General features: G+C 47.8%; 1 protein-coding gene across 1 annotated transcript in view; it reads left to right on the top strand.

Moving 5' to 3' along the window:
* Window positions 1–17,997, top strand: part of LOC119173871 (uncharacterized) — a 77,071-nt gene extending 59,074 nt beyond the window's left edge. Inside the window, exon 3 of the mRNA XM_075895408.1 lies at window positions 13,966–17,997. Within this exon, the coding sequence (XP_075751523.1) occupies window positions 13,966–15,304 (1,339 nt within the window). The 3' untranslated portion in view covers window positions 15,305–17,997. The remainder of the gene's footprint in view (window positions 1–13,965) is intronic.
* Window positions 17,998–27,326: the final 9,329 nt, after the last annotated feature.

The following is a 27,326-nucleotide window of genomic DNA, read 5'->3' as shown; positions in this document are numbered from 1 at the left end:
TGTCGAACGACGAATGGCGCGTCCACAATTACCGTGTGCTGCCCTTGGTCAAAAGCACGCAAATGTACCGCATATATCTTCCATAAATGACGCCCTAAGCCGGGCTCTGCGATCCTACAGCGTACAGGTTCGACCTGTTCCAGAACAGTAATTGCGTCAATCACTCGTCAACGCAAAGGACATATTACCCAGAACGAAGTTCTCCGGGGTGGTGTATATACGTTGTCCCATGCGCGGATTGTGACTACGCGTATATGTATTGGCCAAACTGGTGACTTTGAAAGGCGTCTCAAGCAGCGAAATTATGACGTCAAGAATGAAAACGGGAAATCCTGTGTTTTGACTTAGCATGATTCAGGGGGGCACATATCGACTGAGGAATGAGGCACGTGTTCTTGCTGGCAAAAAACGACTGTCAAGACGTATTCATCTTGAGTCCCTTGGGGTATACAGACTATTCTCCACACTCTCAACAGGAGCGATGACAGTCTATACGTACTTAAAGATAATTGCTCGGACACAAGTTTTATTTTAGTTCTGAACATGGCTCCAACGTGAGATCCTGGACGTCTTTTTGTGTGTGCGTCTACTTTTTTTTTAACATTGGTCGGCGCAGTGCCTATAGGGTTTTATAGCGTGGCTATGGATCATCCCTACTACATGGGCTTCCGTTCAACAAAGTTCAACAAATCTATAGTAATTTGCATGCCGCATCGCAGTGGATGAACTATTCATTTCTCGACCCGTTCCTCCAATAAGTCAACTAAATTCTCAGTCGAGGCACCATCCGATTCATGGCCTATTCCCTCGAGGTAGGTGGTGCCTATAGTGTTTGAGGAACAACAACAACATCGTTGTCCCCGCAGGCAAAGTTTTCGTTCGATCACCGGATCCCAGTTTTCGCCACTTGCCGTTTAGCGGTGCCACCGTGGCTGAACCTTGCCAATTATGCTGATAAAGACATTAGGTTCGAAGTGTAAGCAGGCTTTGAGAGAGGCAGTGAGCAAAATAATAATCAATGGAGAAGTTCCCCATGGATGGAAACTTAGCAGGATGAGCATGATCTATAAAGGAAAGGGGGACAAAGCTGGCATAAACAACTATACCGTTCTATAACAGTGACATCAGTGGTCTACAGGCTGGTGATGCAGATTATAAAGGAAAGACTGCAGGCATGGATAGAGGATGAGGGGGTGCTGGGGGAACTACAGAATGGGTTTCGGAAACACAGGAGGTTGGAAGACAATCTATTCTCACTGACGCAGTGCATCGAAATAGCAGAAAAGGAACACAAGCCCCTGTGGCTAGCATTTTTGGATATCAAGGGAGCGTACGATAGCGTGCTCCAAGAAGACTTGTGGGGAATACTGGGCACACTAGGTGTGGAAGATGGAGTCACCAATATTTTAAAGGATATCTATAAAGGTAACAAGACAGTTATAAAGTGGGAAAAACAGGTATCGATGCCTGCAGAGGTAAAACGGGGGCTTAGGCAGGGGTGTCCCCTGTCACCCTTATTATTCATGATGTACCTACAAGTATTAGAGGCCAAATTAGAGGGAAGTGGACTGGGCTTCAACCTCTCTTTCGTCAAACAAGGAAAACTCATTGAACAGGCACTACCAGCATTGATGTACGCAGATGATATAGTGCTAATGGCCGACAACAAGGAAGATTTGCAGAGATTGGTGGACATCTGCGGTAATGAGGGAGATAGGTTAGATTTCAGATTCAGTAAGGAAAAATCAGCGGTCATGATTTTTAATGACAATGAAGGTAGTGAGCTTAGAATACAGGAGGTCACGCTAGAGATAACAGATAAATACAAATATCTGGGCGTATGGATAAGCAATGGGGCCGAGTACCTAAGGGAACACGAAATATACGTGTCGACTAAAGGTAACAGGAATGCAGCGGTAATGAAAAACAGGGCACTGTGGAATTACAATAGGTATGATGTTGTCAGAGGAATATAGAAAGGGGTCATGGTTCCTGGTCTGACGTTCGGCAATGTGGTCTTGTTCATGAGATCAGAATTTCAAGCAAGATTAGAAATTAAGCAACGTGGTATAGGTAGGCTTGCCTTATAGGAGCTCACGGGAATACACCAAATCAGGGAGTATACAAGGTGATATGGGATGGACATCATTTGAGAGCAGGGAAGCTAGCAGCAAGATAAAACTTGAGAAGCGATTGAGAGAAATGGGGGAGGAGCGTTGGGCTAGGAAGATATTCAGCTACTTGTACATGAAGAATGTCGATACAAAATGGCGGAAGCGAACCAGAAAATTGACTGGTAAATACTTAGAAAACAGCAGGAGGCCAAACGAAAAAGAATTATCGGTTAAGAAGAAGGTGAAGGAAGCCGAGACCGATATGTGGAGAATTGGCATGATTAAGAAGTCCGCACTAGAGATCTATCGAACTTTTAAGCAGGAAATTGTCAAGGAAAGGATCTATGATTATACTCGGGGTAGTTCTCTGTTTGAGGCCAGGACGGGAGTATTGCGAACCAAGACATATCGCTCCTTCCTCCATGACGAAGAGCGTCATCATACCGAAACAACTCAAACAGCCATATTTTTCCCATTTCCGCCGGACAGCAGAGAGCTGAAGAAAAACGATGATCAGCTAAGCTGACGTTAAACGTGTCGGCGTCCATTGAGGTTATCAGAGTGTAATGGTTCGCCGTAGCTTAAATACCACGTAACGTTTTCACTGAGGCGTTGTCAAGCGTGCTCGATCGTTTTTGGCGAGTACATGTTAAAATCTATGCCAGTCAGAAATAGTCCTCTGCGAGTATAGGTTCCCGCAATCCAATTACTCGTGGTTTCTTGGTTGGTTCTCGTGTTCTCTCTCTCTCTCTCTCCCTCTCTCTCTCTTTTATTTTTTTGTGAAATTAAGCATTTTTGCTTTCACGCTGTCCCCAACTCGCCAACAGACAAGAGAGAGAGCGAAATAAATTAAAGGGAGAGACAGAGAGGTCAACCTATAGAAGAGCTGGTTTTCTACCCTGTACAGGGGTGGGGAAAAAGTTTGCCACTGAATATAATGTTCCCAAAAAGTGACAGCTGTAGGCCAGCGGCCACGCATCTCAATTTTCCGTCACCATCACAACACATTCACCCCGAAAAGCCAGTCCGAATGCGTGTGCGTAAGTTTCCTTATTCATGCATATTTCCGTTTTGCCCACAGGCGTTACAGCAGGGTGGTTACAAACAAAAAAAATCTTCGTTGACCCTGCACACTTGCTCAGACAGCAGACTATTCCGCTGATTAATTGTTTTCACAAAAAAAAACGAATTTGCGTACTGGTTCGTCCTGGTGCGACATGACCTTATTTTGTTATGTGATTTGTAAGTTCAGATATATAATATGGCAGTCTTAAGTAAATGTCACCGCCGATTCTCATTTTTATGAAGTGTCTGACATAACAGCTTTAAACGTAATTTTGACGCTTCAATCGCCTTCACCCATCCCACATCTGCGCTACCCACCACCATCGCCTCCCACTCCTCGAACAGCTGCAACATGCATGCTCCTTGGATAGGCTGCTCAAGACGGCGTTCACAAGGCCTGTACACATTCGTCTTCGACAAGCTTTCAGTATTGTAGCTACTCGCACTCGAAGAACTCGGGAGGAAACCCACGTCCTCTTCGTCGACCGCATCCATGTGAAGCAAGGAGGGTGTGGTTATAAGAGGTTCGCCGGGGAACGTATTGTACAAATCGAGCAACACTGTTACAGACACTTCCGATCGTTCCGCCGCAAGTGTGCGGAACACACCGCGGATGACACTTCACCGATCAACGACCCCAAAATTTCTTGCCACACCCCAAAGCCACCGATCGAGCGTCCGTGTACAGCGTACGCCGTATAGCTGGACCATCACATGTACACCTCAGAGCACACGAGTGTTCTTCAAGACCTCGCAGTGAAGAGAGATGTACCCTGTCCTCTCTTGCTTTTTTTTTTCTTATTCTTTCTGGAGAACTCGCTTTAGCTTCGTAATTTCGAAGGGCGGGCGCATTCAGTGTCACTCCACGACGCGACGAAGAGGGTACTAGAGGGCCTGTCGCGCATAGAAGAGAAGCCTGCGTTACAGGAAAAGAAAAGGAGAAGGGTCGGGTCGTGTGGATCCCAAAGGCATGGGCGAACCGGCCCACACCAAGATGAATTCACCAGGCCTGTAGCTTCTGCTGACGCGAGGTGGAGAGCCTGAGGCCGTTATGCAGCCGGTACGTGTACCGTATTTCGCTCTTGTTATATGCGCAGTTTGTTTGAAAGGAACCGTGTCATGGAACACTGCTATACGTGGGTATATAGGGCATTTATCCCATCCCGTTCCCATGTACGGCACCTTGTACATGGGAACGGGAGGGGGGATATTTAAAGATGGAGAATAAAGATATAGGAAGGCAGCACACACATGCTTGTTTATGCATGGCCCGTCACTCTTGCGTGGCACGTGACATCATTGCCACAGCCGCTTGTCCAAGTTTTCTTTATATTAATAATCTAAGTAAGGCCTTCGTCGCCATATCAGCTGCGATGCCTTCTGAAAACGACATGCAAAGATGCTTTCAGTAGACATTGGCCTATTATTGTCAAGGTACGCTAGAACGAACGCCATGGACTTTCTCTGATTGTTATAACCGGGCAGTCACAGAGAATGTTCTGTGGCGCCTCCTCGCGGCGACAGGCATAGCGCAGATTGCTGTCGGATCATTTCCTTTTTTTCTTATCCTCATCGTATCAGATATTCCAGTGGGAAATTAATGGGATTTCGTGAATGTCGCACTTAGCCATAGGCCTTCAAGCAGAATATTTAAACGCTGATTACATGCTACAACGTTTATCTTTTACGTCAAGATTTAGAACTATAGTGACCACGTTCCGCAGCAGTATCTTTGTTCTCATTCATGCCAGCGTTGCAGTTGACACCGAGGTTTATCATACGTCCACTGATACATAAGGTGATGCATTCGAGTACACATCTTCAAAGATGGAATCGCCCTGTGCGGTGATCTATTCTTAGCGATATTTAGCGATGGTACCAGCAGAATCAAAAGTTTTCAAGTTTTGTGTCTCAGAAACAAGATATCATTACAAGACACAAAGTAGTGGGAGAACGACCATTCTTACCAACTGTGACGAGTCTGCGTACACGGAAGTATTCGCATTTTGTTTCCACATGTCTGGAATCGAACACGCCGCCTTGGGTTTAGCTAACAGCGCAACGCCATGCAGCTAAGCCATCTACAGGTCGAACGTTCGACATTTAACTCACCGTGAAGCTTACTTTCGATATTCAAAACGCCAAATACTATGTATGCCGGCGTTTGGGATTTTTTTCCGGTAAATACGGTATACCCATACTCGCACTCCGCGCGTGCTTGGGCCTTGCCTTCGGACTTTTGAAAAGGACGACGGCGTCGCGAAAATCGCGTTTTATGCAGCCGCCCTCTCGTTGTCGGCTTCGGACACACAACGTTCGCCACGCTACGAAGACCCACTCCCCCGTCGTGTATTGAAGTTGACCGTGCGGCATGATGTGGGGGGGGATACACTTAAATAGGGGGGGGCGGGGGGTGCACCTTGGCATCTGCACCCGAGGTGCCTGTGTACAGGAACACAATGCAACGGCTGCGCCACAGACTTCGGAGTCCATCTTGGTGCGACTCCGGGTGATGCGTGGCAGAGGGGGTACAGAGGTGAATGCTGCATTGCCGGCCCTGTGTACTCCATATAACGCGGCCATCGTTGTATGAGGCGGTTTTTCCCGCATTGCCTTCGGCAATGCGGGTGAAGTGTTCGTGCGCGCGCCGGGGGACATTTCCTCCTTCACCGGGATTCTCTTTCTCAAGCCCGAGTCCGCCGCGCACCTGCGCGGGGCACAAAGCTCGCGCCAAGATGCGGTAGCCGCGTCAATAAGCGGACCGAAGAAAGGAGTTGAGTGGAGGAGGAAAGAGCCGCGGTCGAAGTCGCGAAGGCGGACGACCCTGGCGTCACGCCCTGCGCTTGCAGTCTCGCAAGAGCCAGCGTGGGTGCTGTGTTGTATGGACAGACAAGAGAAATAGCTGTTTAAGAACCGTAAACGTCTTTGAGTATAGAGAGAAAGATATAGAGGGGCTATGTACCCTTCTCAGCGCCTACATATACACATCTCTCTCTCTCTCTTTGCCTTTTGTGCCACATCACAAATGTTTTTGAGTGCTAGCTGAAGCTGACAACAGAAGTATGTTTTGTTGTAAACTGTCTTACCGCTGAGAGAGACACAGGAAGAGAGAGAGAGAGAGATAGCTTAAAGTACGTAAGTGTGTGTGACGGTAGCATTGTTTGACTTTATTTCGCGGCGAGTGAAATGTCTGATAAAAAAAAAGTCACAGTTTCGGCACAAGACCAAAGCAATGATTGCGATAGCAACGCATTGGACTTTTATGCGAAGTTAGACTAGCAGATTTAGCAACCATACAAAATGTAGCGAAAATGGTCGATTGTGCTTGAATTGACAGTGAAGCAGTAACCAAGGTATCTGAACAGGTGTTGTTGGGAATAGTTGCCAGCGTGACGTCCAACTGGAGGCGAAGTCCAAGTTCGCCATCGAGAAACCTGACAAGCCACTGTTTTTCACGTCAAAGTCTCCAGTGACTATCACCGGGACATCTTGTATAGGTACACCACTCGGAATTTGTGCAGCAAGAAGTTAAACGATGTCAGTCCGAAAGGTTTCTGGTGGGATGTGCACTGTTGCAACGACGAAGTCGTGCGATGTTTTAACGGTGCAAGCGTAATCACAACTTATCTGCGGCAGCGAGTTGAGTTTGTCCGTCTAAAGTGATGTTTCGCATATCGATGGGAACCGAATTCACAGTAACAACAGGACCAACAACTTTCCGAGTAGTCCTGGACTTGATGCGAGCAATTTTTCCTGTTGCTTCAGAGTGAACGTGGATCCAAAGACATTTGGAATGCCCCTTTCATCAAACTTTGTGTGCTTCAGTGAACCCACCCCTTCATTTATGAAGCCACTGGACACGTCAATGTTAAGGAAAACATGTATGGCTTGTCCAAACAAAGTGCATGATTTGTTCGAGAATGTTGCTTTACATTGGCTGTGGAAAATGATGTTATATACATGTACATAGCTCGCCGTGATATATATATATATATATATATATATATATATATATATATATATATATATATATATATATATATATATATATATATATATATATATGAAACGAATGAAAGGATGTCAGAGAAGTGCTGTTGGTGAAACTTTATATTAAAAATTAGCCCCGCATCTCCATGTTGCACTGCAAATGTCGTCGAAAGACGATAGTCTTGCGTCTGGAAAGAGTGAACAAAACGTTTATTTGATGTTCGGCGCGAGAAAATCAGTGAATGGTATTCTGGAGGCGCTGCGTTAGAGTGCCTCGAGCGTGCAGCGGAGGCGAACGAGCGCATCAAGACACGTCACACGTGAGGCATGAGCGCTATCTGGCAGTTATCCTGGAAAATGGGGGCGCGTGCCGTGCGCGCCCGTCTCTGAGGTGATAAGGTGTAGAACGCAATTCGACGGGTAGGTGCCACCACCGTGTCGCCTTAGCAAAGAGTTGGAAACACTTGCCATTTCATGCAAGCGTTGCATGGCCTGCGCAGCGTTATAAAGGCTATGATCCTTAAAATTACTTTGGTGCTGTTTAGGGCACCGTTAAGGATGGACAAACAGACAAATGTACAGACAGACTGACCAAATTTTTTTTCTCGAAAAGGGTTCTTGAAGAAAAGGATCTACACCCACATAAAAGCAGGGCACCTGCCATAGTAGGGCGCAAAGCACTAAGCTCTAAATCACCTCCGGGCCTTCTGGCCATCCCACGGTTGATATTGGTTGCGCAAAACTGATGTTCTCTAAAATGAAATATGTGATTCGGTGCGATTTAAACGTCTTGAAGGCGTTCCGTATAATGGTTGCGCTACAATGCAGTTATGTTTTGTTTTTCAGTAAAGCGTAAGCAGAGTAGTGCTGTCTAGGCTAGAAAGAACACTTGCGCATCAATAATAAGGGTAAATTACGGGTCAATAGCTCGTTTTGGCGGTGCCTTCAAGATATGCAAAATTGTAACGTGGTCAGCCAATTTGGAATCGGAAATGATACATGGGTCACTGCACCGCCGAGGTTTTTCTTTCCGGTGCATTTAAAGTCTTGGGCTCCAGCCATTGATCTAGTTTTGATTTCTCCGATATTCCTTGGCTATCTTGGACACCTGGCACGTATCCTCTCTTGTAATCCCAGGTGCTGTCATGAAGCATCTGCACTAAAAACAAAAGTACGTCCATAAGGAATTCTCATAATATCTTTGCCGAGATTTGTAATCGTTCAGCGATTAAGGTACACGAGTACCAAGCACTCCGAGAAGTCGTTTCATAACCAGCCTCGACAAGAGAACAACAAGGGCTAGAATTGAACCGGCTCAGACAAACAACCATTAACGGAAAGTTAGCAAAAGCAATCAGGGAAACATTTTTTATGAAAGCGACTACCACTGCGCATTATCACGAATATAACGTTTACCAACGGGAAAGTGCGCATTGTCAATCACCAGCTCTCTATCTCAACCTTTCCTAACGCGCTAACAAATACGTAATCAACAAACGAGCGCACCCCTTTTATAATGTGATCGCATCAAGCCGTTGCAGTAACGTTCCGCTGTCTGTTTCAGTATCCAGTATAGCTACGTTCATGACATGCCCTTCACGAGGCTCAACAGCCGGTCGCTGCGGCACCACATTCTGCGCCGATAATCCGCTTTTCGTGGTCACGCTTACACAGGACGCGACGAAAATACCCCTTAATCCGGCTTCGTCGGCGTTTTAAGAACTCGAAGTCCCTACCACAAAGCCGCGTAAACACATACCGTCGTCCCGAATCCTACAGATCATCATCCGGCGGAATCCCGGATCAAGACCCGCGCCTGCGCACAATGGGTGTTTAAAGGAGGACCGCGCGTGCCTTCTTAAGGCTGTATACAACCCGCATTCCTTCATCTAGAAGGCACGACAAAACCGGAGTGTCCGAGATCCGCTTTCTCGCGCGCGCATGTTCTTTGCGACCCAAAGTATCCACTCGAAGCGCGCGAGGTTTGCGTTTATAAGCCGTACAATGGCATACACGCCGTCGCTGCAAAGCCGACATAGGGGTATCTCTCTTTCCCCCCCTTCCCATTCCTCCCCGCGTGATCTTCGAACATATAAGCAAAAGTGTTAGGCTCAAGACTGTCGAGTCGATTATTTAGGACTCGGAATTCCGTCAATGCCCAGTTCCTTCAGGTTATTACAAAACGAGTTCAAAATAAGTAGCTTCAAAAGAAGACGCAAGAAGTTATCAGCCAAAGGAGAAAAAAAAAAGATCGCTTATACGAAGGGATGGGGCCTACACACAACGGCGCTGAAGAAAGTAGCTCCGTACACTGCGTATAGAACGAACGGACGAAAGAATGGGAAATCCCGGGGCAAATTCTCTTCAAAGCCTCAGACATACCGGATAGGCAGCAACGCAGGTCAGGAGAAGACTGTCCCTAAGGCAAAGACGTTATGCCGCGTGGTTCAAACTCAAGCAGTGGCGGCTTCTCAGACCTGATAGGCGTATACATTTTGTACAGTGCGTTGGGCTGTTTTTACTATTACTGTTATTATTTTGTATATTTCGTCGTTCCCTCGAAAGCGGTGAGGCAGTGATGTCCGGCACAAGGAAAGAAGGAGGGAGGTGTTGTCATGTGTTCGTAGATTATCGGACGTCACTGAAGGATTTAACGCCAATAGAGGGGAATAAAGAAAAACGCCGCTCAAAGCAAGCGTGGTTTGCCGCCGCCGACAACGCTGTAGTACATAGAAGGGAACGCTTCACCTCACAGGGGGCGCTTTTGCCGGGTTCGGCGGCTCAAACGCCGATGTATGGTGGTTACAGTATATACAGGGACCCTTAGTGTATACACGTGGCTAGTCAATAGCAGGCTTTCATGAGCCCGTTCAATTCTTCGGCCGCGCTCGCTGTACACTAACTGCAGTGTATAAAGCGTAGTAATACGCGTTTACGGACGCAAGGTAGGCGAACACACACACGCACGCATACGCAGTGATCGGTGCCCTTGCAAAGTGGGGCCCGGGTCGGTCGCATTCGTCAACTGGACGCAAAGGGATATCGGGCAAAAAAAAAAAAAAGAGGGTGGGGGGTGGAGAGGAAGAGAGTATGGCAGCGTAGCGAGTGTAATGAAGTGGGACAGGCTTCCGGGGAGAGGGAGTCTAAAGAAAGAGAAGCGGGGAGGGTGAGGTAGCTTTCAAAGGATATAATAAAGACAGAGAAAAAAAAAGAAACGGGGTAGTTAAATAAGGATGGGATGTAAAGGGGGCATCGACAAGCAGAAGGGCGCACAAATCGGTGAGGAACACTGTATACAGAGGGCGCGCACCTCGCCTTCCCTGCCGGCAGTGGGAGGCGGCGAGCCCGCTATGTACACAAGCACAAAAGCCGATAATCCAGTGGGGATCGGCCGTCCCGGTCACACAATCGGATCAGGAACCAATTGTCGGTAAAAATGGGAACCCGAGGGTCGTTGCAAGGAAGAAAGGGGCTCCCGCGAGGACCTAGTAGGGATGCCAGAGAGGGGGGAGTGTGCCGGCTTTATTATTTGCGGTCGCCGCGCCGCGGCGCTCCGCGCGCTGAGAGTGTTCGGACGCAGCGCGGCAGGCTCCCGACCAAATATTCGGCCGCGCGTTCTCTTTATTAGCAGTGCGCGTACGCCCGCACGACTGCGGTGATGGCGTACGCCGGGTCGTGTGTGTTTGTAAGAGGTACGCCGAGCGCTGCTCGTGTTCTCGCTTCGAGAATGCACGAAGTTAGTGCGCCCTCCGCGGACATCGGGTGCCGCAGTCACCGCCGCACCGTTTTGTCGTCCAGTCCCCCATCGCGAGTGTATATTTGACTTGCAAATGAACCTTCGTTTGCATCGCTTCTCTTCGCAGCCTGCGCTTTTTTAAATTAGTCTTTCTGTAACGAACTGCAACAATTCTCAAAGTATTCTCGGTGTTGCAGACTACCTTTATTTATATTTTTTTACGTTGTCCTCTACTTCATGACTTTCTTGAATTGACCGGAAGCTTTCTTTTCTAACAGGGCGTGCCGTTAAAGCGAAAGTCACTGTCTAATTAAAAAGTTTCCAATCAGAGCAAACACCTCGACACGAACGCAAACTCTAACCCGAAACTGTGACGAGTCTTGATGAGGCGTCTTTGTCAAACTATGTTTGCTTCGTAGCTAATATACATTGTAGTGTAATGACTAACTCCACGTTTACGCTTGTCAAGCTTGTTCTTGCATTTTATTTCTTAATTTACATAATTATTCCTTGTCTGTCAACATCAGTTTGTCACGGCACACCAACCGTGTTGATTGAAAACCGTTTCTACGCCTGTAATGGCATTCATTGTGTTCGCCTTTCGAAAATTGCCACGCAAGCAGTGCGCATCGTAAGGTAGACGGAACAATTGCCGGCTTTGTATAGCAGGCTAACCACGCTTGCTACATTGCCACCACGACCACAACCATCATTGTAAATCAGGCTTCTTTTTACGTATTTTCGTTACGCATGAAAAAAAAGAACAAGCTTTACATGGGCACCTGCAAATTCTAGTTTTTGTTGCTGACAAATGCCTCCTCATTTGAATAGTCATAAGCTAGTTCACATGGGTGGCAGGTGATCACACCCCTTAGATAACTAGGGTGCTCCCCCCTGCTCATCTAAGAAGGGGTGACGTATTCGTCTGCACATGAGCACCGAACAAGTGCACGCCTGCAGTCATGACACATACGTGGCCACCGTGAATGGCAATCGAACAAGCAGATTTGTGCTCAACATCTTGATGCCACGAGCGTGGTTTTCTCCGTATACGTGCGATATTTTATCCATAATCGTGCATTATGGATAATATATATATATATATATATATATATATATATATATATATATATATATATATATTCATCCGCCTCTCTAGGGAACTCCCGCCCGCCGAAAGGCGACAGGGTCGCTCGTGACAGAGCGTAGTAATGTCCTGTAAGCCCACACTAGCGCTACCTATAGTGTTGCGCAGGCTGCTTTCAATGTTTGCACGGTGCTCGCGGCGATACCCACTCGGGCTTTCGCCGAACCGCTCGCTGTCAGCGCACTGTGCACATACGCGAGAGCAGAAGCGTAGCAAATAGGGTGATTCGAGAGCTGGACAGGAACAGGAATGGGATGAGGGCCAGAGGGGACGCAACAGATGGATGCCGAAAACCGACGACAAGGGCGCGTTCCCGCCGCCGGCTGATCTACATTGCAAATGGAGGGTTGCTTTTGGGATGCTTCGTCCGCTTACCCCCTCCTCTACTTCCACTTCTTTATTTTTTTTCTTGTTTTTTTGCAGCGATGCTGCGCTCTTTCACCCGCTTTTATATGTTTGCATTGCGACATGTATAAACGTGCGTTGTTTGAGCTGTCACGTCGTGGATATAGTTAGGTTGAAGCAGAATGCTCAAGCTGTCCTTCATGCATCCTGCAAGTCTCGCTTGTCTTTGTGAATGTGTTTTTCTACATCTTTGTTGTTGATTTCTTTTCCTTTTTTTCTTTCAAAAAGAATCGCCTTGAAAATATTTGACTTCCTCTTTCTTTTGTTCTTGTCAACCTGGCATATATAGACATATACAAATAAAGTAAAAGCAGGTAGGTCAACTGGAATTGATGAGGTAAAAACGGAAGGAAAGTGGAGAGAACAGCTTCAAGCTGTATCAACGGTACAGTGGATGAGGCGTCCTATAGAGAGCGATCGAGAGAGGTAAAGAAAGAAGTGACGTTAATTTAACTCGTCAAGTAGAGGAAAACGTAGAGGAGCCCTGGATCACCATCATACTCCTTGACTGTCTCTCGGGATCCCCTGGAAGTAGGCGGCAGTCTGGGGTAGACTGGTGACTTAATTGTCATTGAGTACCTCCTTTTTGGTATGTGTCTGTCTCGTCAATGCTGGGACACGTTCAAAATACGTCGTCTAAATTCATTATGTTATCACAGTGCCTACATTCGGGAAACGCCATTTGATTAGTTGTGGTTTCGGAAACACTTCCATTTGCAGCTTCGTGCGAGAAAGAAAAATATCGTTTGAGGAGCAAGATAATTGTGGTATCTTATGTAAATCACACGCCGCTTTTGAAGTCGCCAAGTATTACACTTTCGCTTATAAATAGGGGCCTGAAATTCCGCGTTGTATAGTCGCAACTGCTTCAACAAACGAAGGTCTCAGCGCGTCTGGTGTGCTATTGCTTATGTTATGCTCAGCCCATACAGTGTAAAGTAGAAATCTCGGGAATGACTTCTCACTTTCACACGGCATTGTATATCGTCGCTCATGTGACCTGGTCGTTGCCTCGCGTGACCTGGCCACGTGATCTGGCCATCAGCATAAACACCACGCAATATCACCATTACACGTCCACAACATTCAAAGAGAGAACTGTTTTCTCTCTCGTGCGCGCTTGAAGCTACAAAAGAAAGAGTGGGTATGTGAGTTTTCATCATCTTTCATGTAGCTTTTGGGTGCTGATCGGGATATTAGATATCAAAATTATTTCATCGTGAGATAAGACATGTATCCTTGCAAATATGCTGTCTTCCAACCTTCTTTGTTGTGTCGCACTGAATGACGTCAAATCTCTCTGCCGACTTTTGTCCGTACATCACATGGTCTATTATTTATTTTCTGTGAATCTTGAAACTCCACTGTTGCGCATAGTCACAAGAAGTTTTGCAAATGGCAATACGATAGAAATTCCGCGCACAGTTTCGTATGTGCGTGCGAGTAATGCGCGTAACGACGTTTTTTTTTTCAATGATTGATTAAGCATTTTGTTTTCCCTGGCGCAGATGGAGAGATGCGAGGCGTAACAACCGACACCAGACGGCCATGGGCGAACCACTACCGACGAGTCAGGTGGGCTCCGACTCGGAGTTGGACGTCGAAGATGACGACGAGGAAGACTGCGTCAGCACACAGCCGTCGTCGTCAACGGCCGCCGCCAAGAAGGCCGCCAACGCCCTGGGCTTCTCCATCGCTCGCATCATGGCTCCGGACAAGGCGCACCGAAGCAGTGCCTCTTCGGCCACCACCTGTTCTCTCACGGCGATGCTGCACGACTGGCGCCGAAAGCTGCAGGCCTCAGGGGCTTCCTGGTTCAGGCCCTCCTCTCTGCCGGACGGTGGCCCTCACCACAACGCGCTAGTCGAGCGTCAAGACTCGACCCTGGCCCTGGGCATCGCCACGACTGCTCTGAGTCAACTGGCCAGGCTACATCATGGCGGTAGCGGCGGTGCTCTCGTCTACCCGTGGCTACAGCAAGCCTCCGACGTCATCTCCTCCTCAACTCCTGGAGGAGCGTCGGTGTTGCCAGACGTCGCGACCCATGGCGAGCAGGTGACCGCGAGGCTGGTGCGACCTCAGCCACGCCTGGCGACCGCGGCGGGTGAGGTCCTGAAGCACTCCAGGCTGCAGGAGTCGGAAAAAGCCAGAGGATTCGCCGCAGGCGGCGCGCCTGGTGCCAGTGGAGCCAACAATAAGCACAAGACTTTCACGTGCACCGAGTGCGGGAAGGTGTTCAACGCCCACTACAACCTGACTCGACACATGCCCGTGCACACGGGCGCCCGGCCTTTCGTGTGCAAAGTGTGCGGCAAGGGCTTCCGGCAGGCCAGCACTCTGTGTCGCCATAAGATCATCCACACCCAGGAGAAGCCGCACAAGTGCGCCACGTGCGGCAAGGCGTTCAACCGCAGCTCGACGCTTAACACGCACGTTCGCATACACGCGGGCTTCAAGCCCTGGGTATGCGAGTACTGCGGCAAGGGTTTTCACCAGAAGGGCAACTACAAGAACCACCGGCTCACGCACACGGGCGAGAAAGCGTACAAGTGCAGCGTGTGCAACAAGGCCTTCCACCAGGTGTATAACCTCACCTTCCACATGCACACGCACAACGACAAGAAGCCATACACGTGCAAGGTGTGCGGCAAGGGGTTCTGCAGGAACTTTGACCTCAAGAAGCACTCGCGCAAGCTTCACGAGAGCGTCGTCGCGTCCAGCACAACTCCGTCGCGCCGACCGTCGCCCGCCGAGACGGTGGCGAGGTTCCAGCAGCTGCACGCTCCGTTCGTAGCGGCATCCGGCATCCTCGTCGACCGCGCCATGATGCCCGCCGCACTCCTCTGACCGACAGCAGGGTCATTTAGGCCTGGCCTCCGGTGTCGCTCTCAAGCATGATTCCGGCTGCAGTGTATTGTGATTCCGCGAACGAGCTGACGTATGAACTTCAAACGAAATACTCGTGCTCCGAGATCTTTAGCACGCTCGGATTTCCGCAAGACGTTTTGAAGACCATGACATACTTTCCTCGCAACGTTTTCCTGCAGGTTCCAACGCCCAGAGCTTTGGTCGTGCATATTATTAGCAGACACTGTGTCATGTAGTGCCATGCAACCTGTCTAGCAAAACATGCAGAAGACATCACGGCACGTAAAATGAATTATTGTTGTGAATGTATATAGGAGCCTGTTAGGTGCTTTTATCCTCAATATTAAGGCCGAGTCTCACAGAATCGTATCGCGGACTACTGCTTCAGGCATCGACATTACCGGGACAGCGCTATGAATTACGAATGTATTTTGCTGACCCACGTAAAGTGTAGATAATAGTTATACTTGAGCTAAGGGTCGTTCTTTGCCGAATGCCGTTCCTTGAGTGTGTGCGGTGTATGCCAGGGCAAATGAAGTGCTTGCACGATGGTAGCCGTGTGTAGCTCTACATGTGCCCATGTTGGCGCGCCTGCATGAGCACACAACTTGTTGAATTGATCTATATAGGTGTACAGGTGATCTTCTCAGTTAGTCTTAATTAAGACAGATCAAGATAAGTGTTCGTGCGCTGAACGTGCGTTGCAGCATTTCTGGTACGGTCTCATGAAAGTTTTTCGTGCCGTTATCTGATGCTGCCGTGCCGATTCGACGCAGTATCAGCGTGCCGAAAATTAGAATGGGGCATATGGTAGTACCTCGGGGAGTTCTATGATATACATCTGTGCATCTGTATGGTATACAGTGTGCTTGTAACATTTAGTAACTCATTCTCACTAGCAGGGCCACAGTACACACTCATCGAGGATTATATTTACTTTCAGCATTGCTAGCTGCCTCAAAAGAAACGCACAGGTAACCTAGTTATGCCTTTCAATGGAAATTTTATTGATAGTATTGCACACAAAATGTGCATCTTGGCTATGCATGTGCCCCATAGAGGAATAATATGAAGCTGGTGAGCATGCAGAGGGTTACGGACAGCCACAGCGAATCAACATGGTCGACGTGCACACAAACAGAAAAGCCCCATGACGCTCGCACTCTATATGCCGTAATCAAGATGTACACGTCTTCAGACTTCGCGTGATCATTACTATAGGAGTAATAACACTGCCGTCAAAGTACCGAAATATTCGCAGGAACCTTCAGAGCGTTTTCAACCGAGACCGTGTCTGCGTCCCGTTCTAAGTCACATCCTCCAGGGGTGGTGAAACGACACCACAATAACGTACAAGTTGGGGAAAACTCGAACGGTGTTCTCACTGCTGACTATGTGACCAGATTTATTCGCTCAAGTGTTCAATGGGTTTCTCCTTCGCAATGCTGCCATATATTTTCTTCCTCAGTGATGTCGGGGTTAAATTGACTTAACTTATTAAAATACCGCTAAACTCCCAAGTAAAATAACTCGCTTGTGGTGCTTGATTGGCGACCCGAAGGTCGCAGGTTCGATCCCGGTCATGGTGATCGCATTTAGATGGAGTCTAAATGCTTGATGCCTGTTTTGGATGCACGATGAAGAACACCGGATGGTTGAAATTTCAGGAGCCCTCCGCTACAGCGTTCCTCAAGACCATATAGAGGCTTTAAGAGATAAATCGACAGCAGCTATACAGCAGCAAAATAGTCAGCGGGAATTCATTCCTTTGGAAAGCACAACAAGGCGCCTGATGTACTTTACTTTCAATACTGTGGATATTACTTTAAAATTAGAAACGAATATTCATTGTCAGAAAAGTATCAATCCTCCCGGACAGATGACGCTGTACGTGACTCACGACTATGGTTACTGTATATGGTACCTTTAGGTAGTAAAAGTAGCATATAAAATAACTCTATATACTCACGACCGTTCAATCTGCAACGTAATAAGCGTCAGGGCTTCGCAGTTTGACCATTGAGACCATGACCTTATACTTCTGGGCGCGAAAGTTTCCCTTCTTTCACTACAATGCATTATAATTTATACCTGGCTAGCGTGGTAACCGTGGGAGCGTACAGCAATAAAGGTATGTATATTCCAAACCCTCAAAAATAAGTACATGGTAATTATTCCAAAACATACCGTGAAAAAAAAACAAGAAAATGGCACAAAGATCGCATCGAAGAAAAAAAAATCAAAGCTTTTTTCGAGTGATATAAAAAACAAAAAAAAATGTAGTGGCCTCTAAAATAATGTGTGCGCACCTGCACTATTAGAGCCACTGCCACTCTGGTGGCCAAATTAACGAAGATTTTGATTCGTAAGAGTTTTTGCCATTGGCCAAATGCCCCTGACAGTTACATGTTCTTCCTTCTTATCGGTTGGCACTTTCTCTTGCGAAATTTTTTTATGCATAGTGTAAGAGTGTCCCACTTTTCTTGAGAATACAGGCTAAAGTCTGTTACGCGTATACAGTTCTTCTAATGCAATAGCTCATCTGCAATAAGGACAGTTTGCCGATATATATTGTACATAGTGTTGTATAGAATAAGTCAATTGTGAAAACAGTGTAGGATAGGCATGTTATTTATTGAAATAATAAAGAGAAATACTGACGATGAACACAACTGTCATTGTTTCCCACTACAAACAACGGTGTCCTACATCAGTACGTGGACTGCTTTCTTGTCAACCATTTCACTAACCGCATGTGAAATAATGTGATGCTTTGGACGTCCGTACAGGACCCTTCACAAATCTATATAAATAACCGGAAAGCAAGCAGACGATCCGAGCAAATATAGCAAGTTTGTTTCGTTTTGAATTATATGGTCAGTCACCTGCTCCGTCCTTTTAAACTGGACTTTAACAGTTGAGTCCCGTCATATTTCGAAGAAATATTGACCAACATCATGCGTGTCTTCTATGTGCATACACATGTGTTTTTTTTTTTTTGCGGATCATAAGCACATGCACATCCCATGCACACCTAATACAGGTGAGTGTCTGATGTATACAGATCAATCGCCACGAGAACTCCTGCCATGCCAAAGCACATACCAATCGGGTGCTTAACTCATGATGTTCGACTGCTGACCCGACGGTCGCTGGATCGAATCCCAGCCACGCCGACCAGATTTTGATGTGCTTGGATTTGGGGACATGCTAAATAACGCCCAGATGGCCGTAATTTCTTTTTTTTTCTCTAATACATATGACTTTTCTGACGCATCTGTGCTCGGTGCAACTGTGTATGTTTTTGTGTTTTGGAAATCTACTTCTTTTCTCTTTTTTACTTATGTGAATGCAATTATGTGAACTTATGTGAACCTGCAATTTTCATGTTCTTTTCTGTACCCCCCCCCCACTATAATGCCTGTATGGGCGCTGTGGGTACTAATTAAATAAATAAATAAATAAATAATAAATTTCCGGAGTCCTCCGCTACGGCATCTCTCATAAGCATACCGTGGTTATTGGACGTAAAACCGCAACAGATATTATGCTATTCACAATCTGCACAAATGACTAGACAGCGACCAGAGGATCCGAACAAACGTTGACAAGTCCTTTTGTTTTGATTACATGGTCAGTGGCATGCTCGGCTCTTTTAACCATGATTTCACCAGTAGTACAGTTGTATTCTGAAGAATCGGCTACCGACACCTTGAGCATGTGCAGTGAATATACTATCATCTCGTGTATTTTATGCTATGAAGAGTTCTAGACCAGCGCAACACAAAACTTTGCGTTTGTGTTGCACATGGGTTGTATACGCTAACCTCTTGCGGGCTCTCGTTGAGTGGAGAACGCTAGCGCTATACGCCCACAATTTTTGCGTACGGTATTCTAAAACTATCTCATGGACATCCCGCGCGCATTTAATACAAGTTTGTACTCAGTCCAGGCAGTTATAATCAATCGTTGCGAGGACTCCTGCTACATTAAAGCTCGTAACAGCGTGACAGCTAATGCCCCAATAAAAGGAATATTGAAATGACGTTAGTGTGCGTAAGGCGTATCACTGTACGATTCATATATTTCTTTGTAATTCTAGAGATAAAAAAGAGATAAATCACAGCTTATCCTTGTGTCGGCTGTGCAACACTATGGCAGCATGGCAGCTTGGGCTAGTGGGTATGACATGACGATAGTTATAGCGCGAGAACAAAACGACGACACAGAGACAAGAAGGACACGATAGTCCTTCTTGTCTCTGTGTCGTCGTTTTGTTCTCGTTCTATAACTATCGACTATGGCATCCTCCGTGACGTAAGTTTGCGCGTACTGCATAAGCATAACAGTTTTCTAAGCGCATAAAAACAACAACAAAAACTAGCAGTTGTTCCGTGTACGAATACAACCGAAGAGCGAAGCTCCTTGAAAATGGGACACAAGTGACTACGCGCCTGATCTCGCTGCTGGCTTTGATAGCGGTGAAGTGGGAAGCGGGTGGGGAGAGCGTCTGCTACACTCGCCGTCGGGAAAGGCTGAGCGAGCACGTTGCGCGCAGCGCAGCGCGAGCCAACGCAGGCAACGGACCAATCACTGGGTGGAGTGGAAATCTGAAAATGCCACGGGGTGGAAGGCGACAAGGCGAAGCGATAATTTCGCGCGTTCACCAGTTTTTTGACTCGCTCACTGGATTCCATGCCAACCGTTTGTGCCCTCACGATCTCCGACGACAGCGTAGATCTGGCCGATTGTGTTGGTCCTACGCCACCTCCTGCCGCTGGTCCCCTACGACGACGACAGCGCAGCTCTGGCCGACTGGATTAGCCCTACGCCATCTCCTGTCGCCGACAAGAGCCCTCGCCAGTGGTGCCCTGTCCTCGCACTCCTTCAACCGCGTCCTTCTTTCCTGTCTTCTCTTTACTTACGTCGCTCCCTGTCCCTAGTCCTCCCTCTCTCCTTCCTCTCTCTCTATCTCTATACATTTTAATGCTATCATTTTATTCCCTTCTCTACCCCCATCCCTCGTGAGCTATATATATATACTGTTGAGGTGTCCTCCCCCTGAGAAACAGTTACGGGGCTCACTTTTCTTTTCATTTAAAATCACTTCCCTCTTGCACCGGTTTGAGAGGAGAGGGCAGAGACAAAGAAAGAGGGTAGCAGCTGAAAGAGTGTTACGAGCGGTGTTGCGGCGGGTGTACTTCGACGGCGGGGTGAAAACAGAAACAGCTTCTTGCCGCCCTCGCGGTAAAAAGAAGCCGCAGGTCTGTGCAACAACGATTTTAAGAAGCTGTTCTAGGCGAACTGGCATTTTGCGTCATTTCGCGCACAATGAGAAAACAATCCTTTGAGACAATGGAGCCACTCAGATACGCTATCGAATCACCAACACTAGACGGTTACTGTGAATTACACGCCGCTAGTCCAGAGAAGCACGTTCGCTCTCAGGACTGGTTCCACCTCCGTCCACCGTATACAGTGTACGAACGGGACTGTTATGACGAGCACTGTCGGAACAGCATATGAAGAAATATCGTCGCAGGGCTGTCAGATTATCGTGCCTCGATTGTCTTTTAAGTTATGTAACACTGTATAATGGTGTCTGTTTTTAACACGCGTATCAGTATGTAGCCGTACCATGGTTTATGAGACGCACTTCATCGTTTGATATGCATCCCGAGTTGCCTTGGTGGCGCATCAAATTAATCTTGTTTGCGCCATCATTTTTAAAGAACGCGCGCAGGGCAATGAGATGCTTGCTGCTAATGTTACTGCCTTGCTATCGACCCACGCCACCTCATACGAGGTTGAAAACTGATTGGATGCATTAGAGCGGCCCAAACCTTTACGTAGCGTACCAAACTCAAACAAGTGGGGATTTTTGTGTGTGTCAGTGCCACGTGACAAAGGCAAGCTTTGAACGGGGCGAGGCATGCCCATCAAGCGCGCTCAGCTGGGCCAGTCGTCTGCAGGGCTGTTCTTTCTTCAAGACGTGACCCCATATTAGTGCGCTTCGGATAAACAGGCATGCATGCAGAGTGAGTAGGCTGATTGACTTGCTCGTATTTTATTTTTCCAAGACTAACTTTGCAGTAAGCAGTCAAGGAAATAAAATTTAAACATGCGCCACTAGCCTCCACTGATGAGACGAGCTGAAGAACACGGTTCGTCCTCGAGAAGGAACAGCCTATAGCAGACTATGGGCCCAGCAGGGTGCACTTTCGCTCCGTCATATGGCATTGATCCACTAAACGCTCACCGCTCGAGTATCTCGGCAAACTATTTGGACCGATGTTCAACGTTCGCGGTGGCGACGTGCAAGCATCTTTGGAATCTTGTGAAAATGTGAACGAAGTAGTGCGACAACGCTGGCGCAAGGACGGCTGCACCGACGCAGGTTCTTCAACTCATTCGGTGAGCCTCATTGTCAATGCAGACCTCGCAGTGTACGGCCTCCCCCATTAGTTACTTATTGCCCGAGAAGTCGTGCTCGTTGTCGGGGCGAACAGAGCGTCGCTGGGTCTGCGTGTTCAAGACTGATAAATATTCGGCGAGGAGGCTGATCACCGCATTTCGCAGCGTGCCGGCTCTTTTCAGACATGATGACGGCCTACAGCACGATACATGCGCAAGAGTATAAGGCCCAAGCTGAAGCGAAGAACTTCCTGAACACCACATGGGCGAGGTTTAGGCGGAAGAGCTTTCGGTGAACGTCGGGAGGAACAAATGTCCAGATTAATGCCGATTTCTTTACGCCCGCCGAGTGCTAAGCCAGCTGACAAAAGAAAAAAAAACTGCGGTCTTGATGCATCATTTGAATGGAATTCGAGACATAACGATGCCTGTGGCTAAGGAAGAAGTGCTGTTGGCAGATGGAGCAAACAATTCACAGCATATTTACGGAGTGAAGGATGATGAGTGGGACGAAGCGTCCGTCATCCCGTCCATGCTTCCGTCCGTCCGTGCGACCATCCATGCGTCCGTCCATCTGTCCGTGCGTTCGTACGTCAATCCGTCCGTACGTCCGTCCATCCGCCCGTTCGTCTGCTAGTCTGTCTGTCCATCAGTCCGTCCGTGTGTGCGTCAATCTAGTGCAACACTCCGAGTACCGCCATCTCTCATTCCCTGTGGTACATACCCACTCCGCGCGTCCGTCCATCCGTCTGCTAGCCTGTCTGTCCGTCCGTCCATGCGTCCATCCGTGCGTCCATCTAGTGAACACTCCTTGTACCGCCATCTCTTATATTGCATCCCCTGCGGCAAATACCCGCTCTAGAGCAATCGGTGGCTATATATGTACAACAACAACGGGGGAAAAACAGACCTACACCCTAAGGAGCTTCGCCCTTAAAAAATGGACACGACTGGTAGCAGTAAACGAATCCAGGAGGAGGTGGAAGAGAAGAAGGCAACTGTGATAGTCTTCGGAAGAACCAACTGCTAAGACCAGTAATGTGTGGCGAGACACGTACAGACCGATACCAAACGTGTAAGTGAACGCGTTACAGCCGAGAGCCAGCCACCTCAGAGGCCACCACAGCGGCAACACCAGCAGCCATGGGCGTTGGCAGGGGGGTGCAAAAGGAACACTTGCCCCCCCCCCAAGCTACACCAACGTATGCCCCCCACCCAAGCTATACCAGAACTCTCCCCATCCCATAGCCGCGATGCAACATGGGTGTGCACTCCAAAACAAGGCCTTGCCGACACCCATGGATGGTCGAAGCAACAACCACAGTTAAAGCAGCAGACCTTTCCTCAACGACAACGGCAGCGACAGATACATCAGCAGGAACGCCGCAGTCACCTCTATATGCAACAGCCTCCGTAAGTAAGAGCTTTCTATCAAATGACCCCTGTTATTTAGCCAAAATCACCATCAACGAGTGTGACATATTAATGACGTATGCCGAAGGCACTATGTACTTATCCCGTGGTGTTCTTGTTTTATGACAATGGGACTGACGATCTTTTGGGCTAACATGTGTCCGTAGACCTGCCACACGCGCTCCTTTTTTTCTATTTTTTATGTTACCGCTGCCTTGCGCGAGCCACACCCGAATGACTGGGAACCACCTGGATAATCCTAGAACCTTGTGATCAAACTGCGCGCGCAATGCGCACATTCGTGCTTGTTTTGGATCTTACGTGACCGCTAGCGATAACGCCAGAATTATCGGTGGCACACGTATAAACGCCGATGCGCTTCATTGCTTGGCAGATTATGCGATGGCCGACCTTTGTTTGTCACTGTCAGTGCACGGAGTGTATCAATTGCTGTAGTTTGAGTCATCGTTCACCGGGCGCAGGTTCGCCCGAATAAAGTTTTCTCTTAAACGCACGCGCGCCGAAAGGAACTTAGGGCCGTTCCACGCGCTTCCCGCACAACCGCAACGCACGTGCCGTGACCCCTACCGCACTCAAGCGGGGGACAAATAAACCAATTGGTGGCGCCGCTAAAGCACGTCGCCTATTGCCTTATTTGTCCCCCGCTTGCGTGCGGTAGGGGTCCCGGCACGTGCGTTGCGGCTGTGCGGGAAGCGCGTCGAACGGCCCTTGTATACTCCGACTCCGCAGTGCGGGAAACACTGCCCATCAAGCGGCGCGAATCGCGCGAAAGTGGCGCATATAAAACAAACTCGCGTTCACGCGTCCTGCTGCCACTGATCGCCTCGATCGCCACCGTGCAGTCACTCGCATGTGAAACATGCTTTATGCGCGTATTCTGATTGGCGCGCATGTAAACTGAAAGCTTTCGAGTAAGGAATGGTGTGCGACCGAGATATAGTTTCTGCGGTATCATTTGCAATACACGTTGAACCTTTATGTATCAAACTTATTATCAACGAAAGTATACCTGCTTGTGGGCTAAAGGAACGGTGAGGTAGAAATAGCATGCGCAGCTGATGTTGCTGTCTTTTGTCGGGATAAAGAAGGCGAGTGAATCGATAGGCGATATTCTCTATCTTTTTTTGTTCGTTTTTTTAAGTTGGCAGGTGGGCATTACCCTAAACTTGGACAAATGTCTCGGCTTGTAGCACGGCTGTTGGGTGGCGTGCTCCACAAAGTGGTGCAGGTATGAATCGATCGATTATAACGAAATATGTGCTTGAGTGTTCCCCCTGCATCATTACAGAGATAAAAACGATCGTTCAACAGCTAGAGGTATATGAAGGTGTACTCGAAAAATATTCGATCTTTAAGGTGGCAGAAAACTTTCTACGTTAACTCGAGCCTCCGCATGCAATCGGTCCAAAGTCGTCACAGTATGGCGTGTCCTTCAGTTGTTGGTGTCGAGAGCAACGAGTAGATGGATGACGTCCCGCGTCCATCTGGAGTGAGGAAGTCGCCCACACTCTGAGAAAAAAATGTGTACTGACTCTCTAAAGAGGCACACTAACTCTCTTGTGGACCACGTGACTCTCAGGAGAGTATAACGACTCCCCAAAAAGAGTTCCTGTGTCTCTTTAAAGAGAGTCATATGCGCGGCAAGCAAGAACCCTCATAGAAGAACCTAATGGCTTTTTTTTCCCTCCTTAGAGTGCACTTGTAAGGCACACACTGCTTTGCTCAGAATAAATGTTTATTCTCATTTCACTTCTGTACTTAGAATATCTTGCCTTAATTACTGTACTCTTGGGGAAGGCGGGATGTGATATTAAATGGAAAGAAGAGAAAAGTGAGCCCCGTAACTGTCTCTCAGGGGGAGGACACCTCAACAGTAGCTCACGAGGGGTGGGGGTAAGGTGGGATTAAAAGGATAGGACTAAAAGTATAGATACGGAGGGAGAGGAAGGAGAGAGCGAGAAGCAGGGACAGCCAGATACGGAAGTAAGGAGAAGATAGGAAAGATGGACACGGTCGCAGGAGTCCGAGGACGGGGCAGCACTCGGCGAGAGCGCTTGTCGGCGTCAGGAGAATATGTAGGGCGAGCCAGTCAGCCAGAACTGCGCTGTCGTCGGAAATCGCGGGGGCACAACCGGTCGGCACGAAAACAAGCGAGCGAGACGTACTCTTGGCCAATCCTCAAAGTTTAGTGTGAGCAAGAAGTTTCAGAATCCACATCTGCATCAACTATACTACTGCTGCTTATATATAGAAGGTATTCGGAGGTCTTTTCAGCTGAACACTTCTCTGGCGCGGAATACCAGCTCCTGCGATCTCGGTCGAAGCGAGAACCCCAGGACCTCGTCGAAAGCCAGAGCCAGTCCACCGGTGGAAACGTAGACGGTGAGTGATATCATGGAGGTGAGGAAGAGAAACGTCACCACGTTGGCGACCGGCTCACCGGGGCACGAGCACTCGCCCGCAATGGAAGCGACAGTTACGATTGAAATAGCTTCCTACTACGATTGAGAACGAATGCCTTACAAGGTCGTCTCGAGATCATCTTATTTATTCATTCGTGCCCCCAGTCAGAGAGAGGGATGTGTAGGAAGAGGATAAGGCGAAAGCAGGGTGCGTGACCAGGCACTATAGAATACATTCTTGCTTTCTTTATTTCTTTCTTTACTGCCTGATTTATTTATTTATTTATTTATTTATTTATTTATTTATTTATTTATTTATTTATTTACTAAATACTGCAGAAAAGTTTATACAGGTCCAGTTAGTGTGAGGGCACAATACAAGAAATAAATGATGCAAACATAAACGTAGTTAATACGCACAGTTTGAAGCAACAGAAGCAACAAAGACGGAAGCAACAAAGAGTTATTGCAATCTGTTACAGTGTGAGTGTATATTAGATCATATTCGGCATCAAGACCTGAGCTCAGATTGTACATTTAAAAATTAAGGGGAGTGGATAAGGGTCGACATACGCCTTACCAGTACCCATCTCTGGATCCGTTTAATCACCTTTTCAACGTAGCGAAAGATCACCGCTCTCTGAACTGTTGTACGGGGGCACAAAAGGTGATGTCACAGCTCCGACAGTGCATAACGAGGGGGTTCGTGTATATCAACAACAGCCCAGACAACATTATGGCCATAGGCATGCGTAGGGTTCCCCTCTGTACCCCTCCCTATTATATCAATGTGTCGGGATGACTTTGCGCCCCCCTTTTAGGTGACTAGGGGGCGTCAACCTCCTGCGACCCCCCCCCCCGGGGGACACGCATATAGTTATTCTAGTAGCTAAGGAGCTTTCGTTGGCAATGTGAATACCGCTTTTTAACAAAGGCTTTCTCGTACCTTTCTCTAGGATTGACTCGGCTAGATACCTAAGTAATCTGGCGCTGAACATGACACCCCAGAAGTGGCAGTCATCACAGTTCGCACATCATTGACTATATTCTCTCGACCCATCTCTACGACTGCGGCTACCCTCTGGTCTTTCTAGGGAGGAAGGTACCGCGTTGTGCCGTCTGCGTCTGGGCGTAGCCTTCACCAATGCCTACTCATTTAAGATAGGGATGGCCGACAGCACGGAGTGCAGCGACTGCGCCGTTGATGAGGCTATTGAACATATCTTATGTTACTGCCCGGCATACACAAACGAGAGGCTTCACCTGCGCAGTGTTTCGAATCAACTGGACAGAAGTGATTTTACTGTCGAGAAAGTATTAGGACCATGGCACTGCCCATCCAATTTCCGAAAGGCAACTTCGCTTTATTACCTTAAAGATCCCGGTGAGGGGGTATTACATCCCGATGAGGGTAAGTTAACAAATGGAGGTTACAGAGAGTGATCTTCTGACAAACAATATGCATTTATGTTTTGCGCAAACGTTGATGAGCACGTGATGGCTGCAATGTCATGGGGAAGGCCATTCCAGTCCACTGTTGTGCGAAGAAAAAAATGAGGCAGCAAAAGTAGTAGTGCGAGCGCGTGCGATTGAATAAGGATGGGTCGTGCAGTGAGATATGTGCATTGGTGGGATGTTAATTGTAAGGTGCTTGATTGAGGGAACTGTGAAAAAATTTGTGAATCAAACAGAGGCTGGTGATACGGCGACGCACAGAAAGATCATCATCAATCTCACGTTTTAGGGATGAT

Source organism: Rhipicephalus microplus, chromosome 5 (genome assembly GCF_043290135.1).
Source record: "Rhipicephalus microplus isolate Deutch F79 chromosome 5, USDA_Rmic, whole genome shotgun sequence".
Lineage (NCBI taxonomy): Eukaryota > Metazoa > Arthropoda > Arachnida > Ixodida > Ixodidae > Rhipicephalus > Rhipicephalus microplus.
Note: the sequence above shows the minus strand (reverse complement) of the source record. Positions and strands in the feature narration are given on the sequence as shown.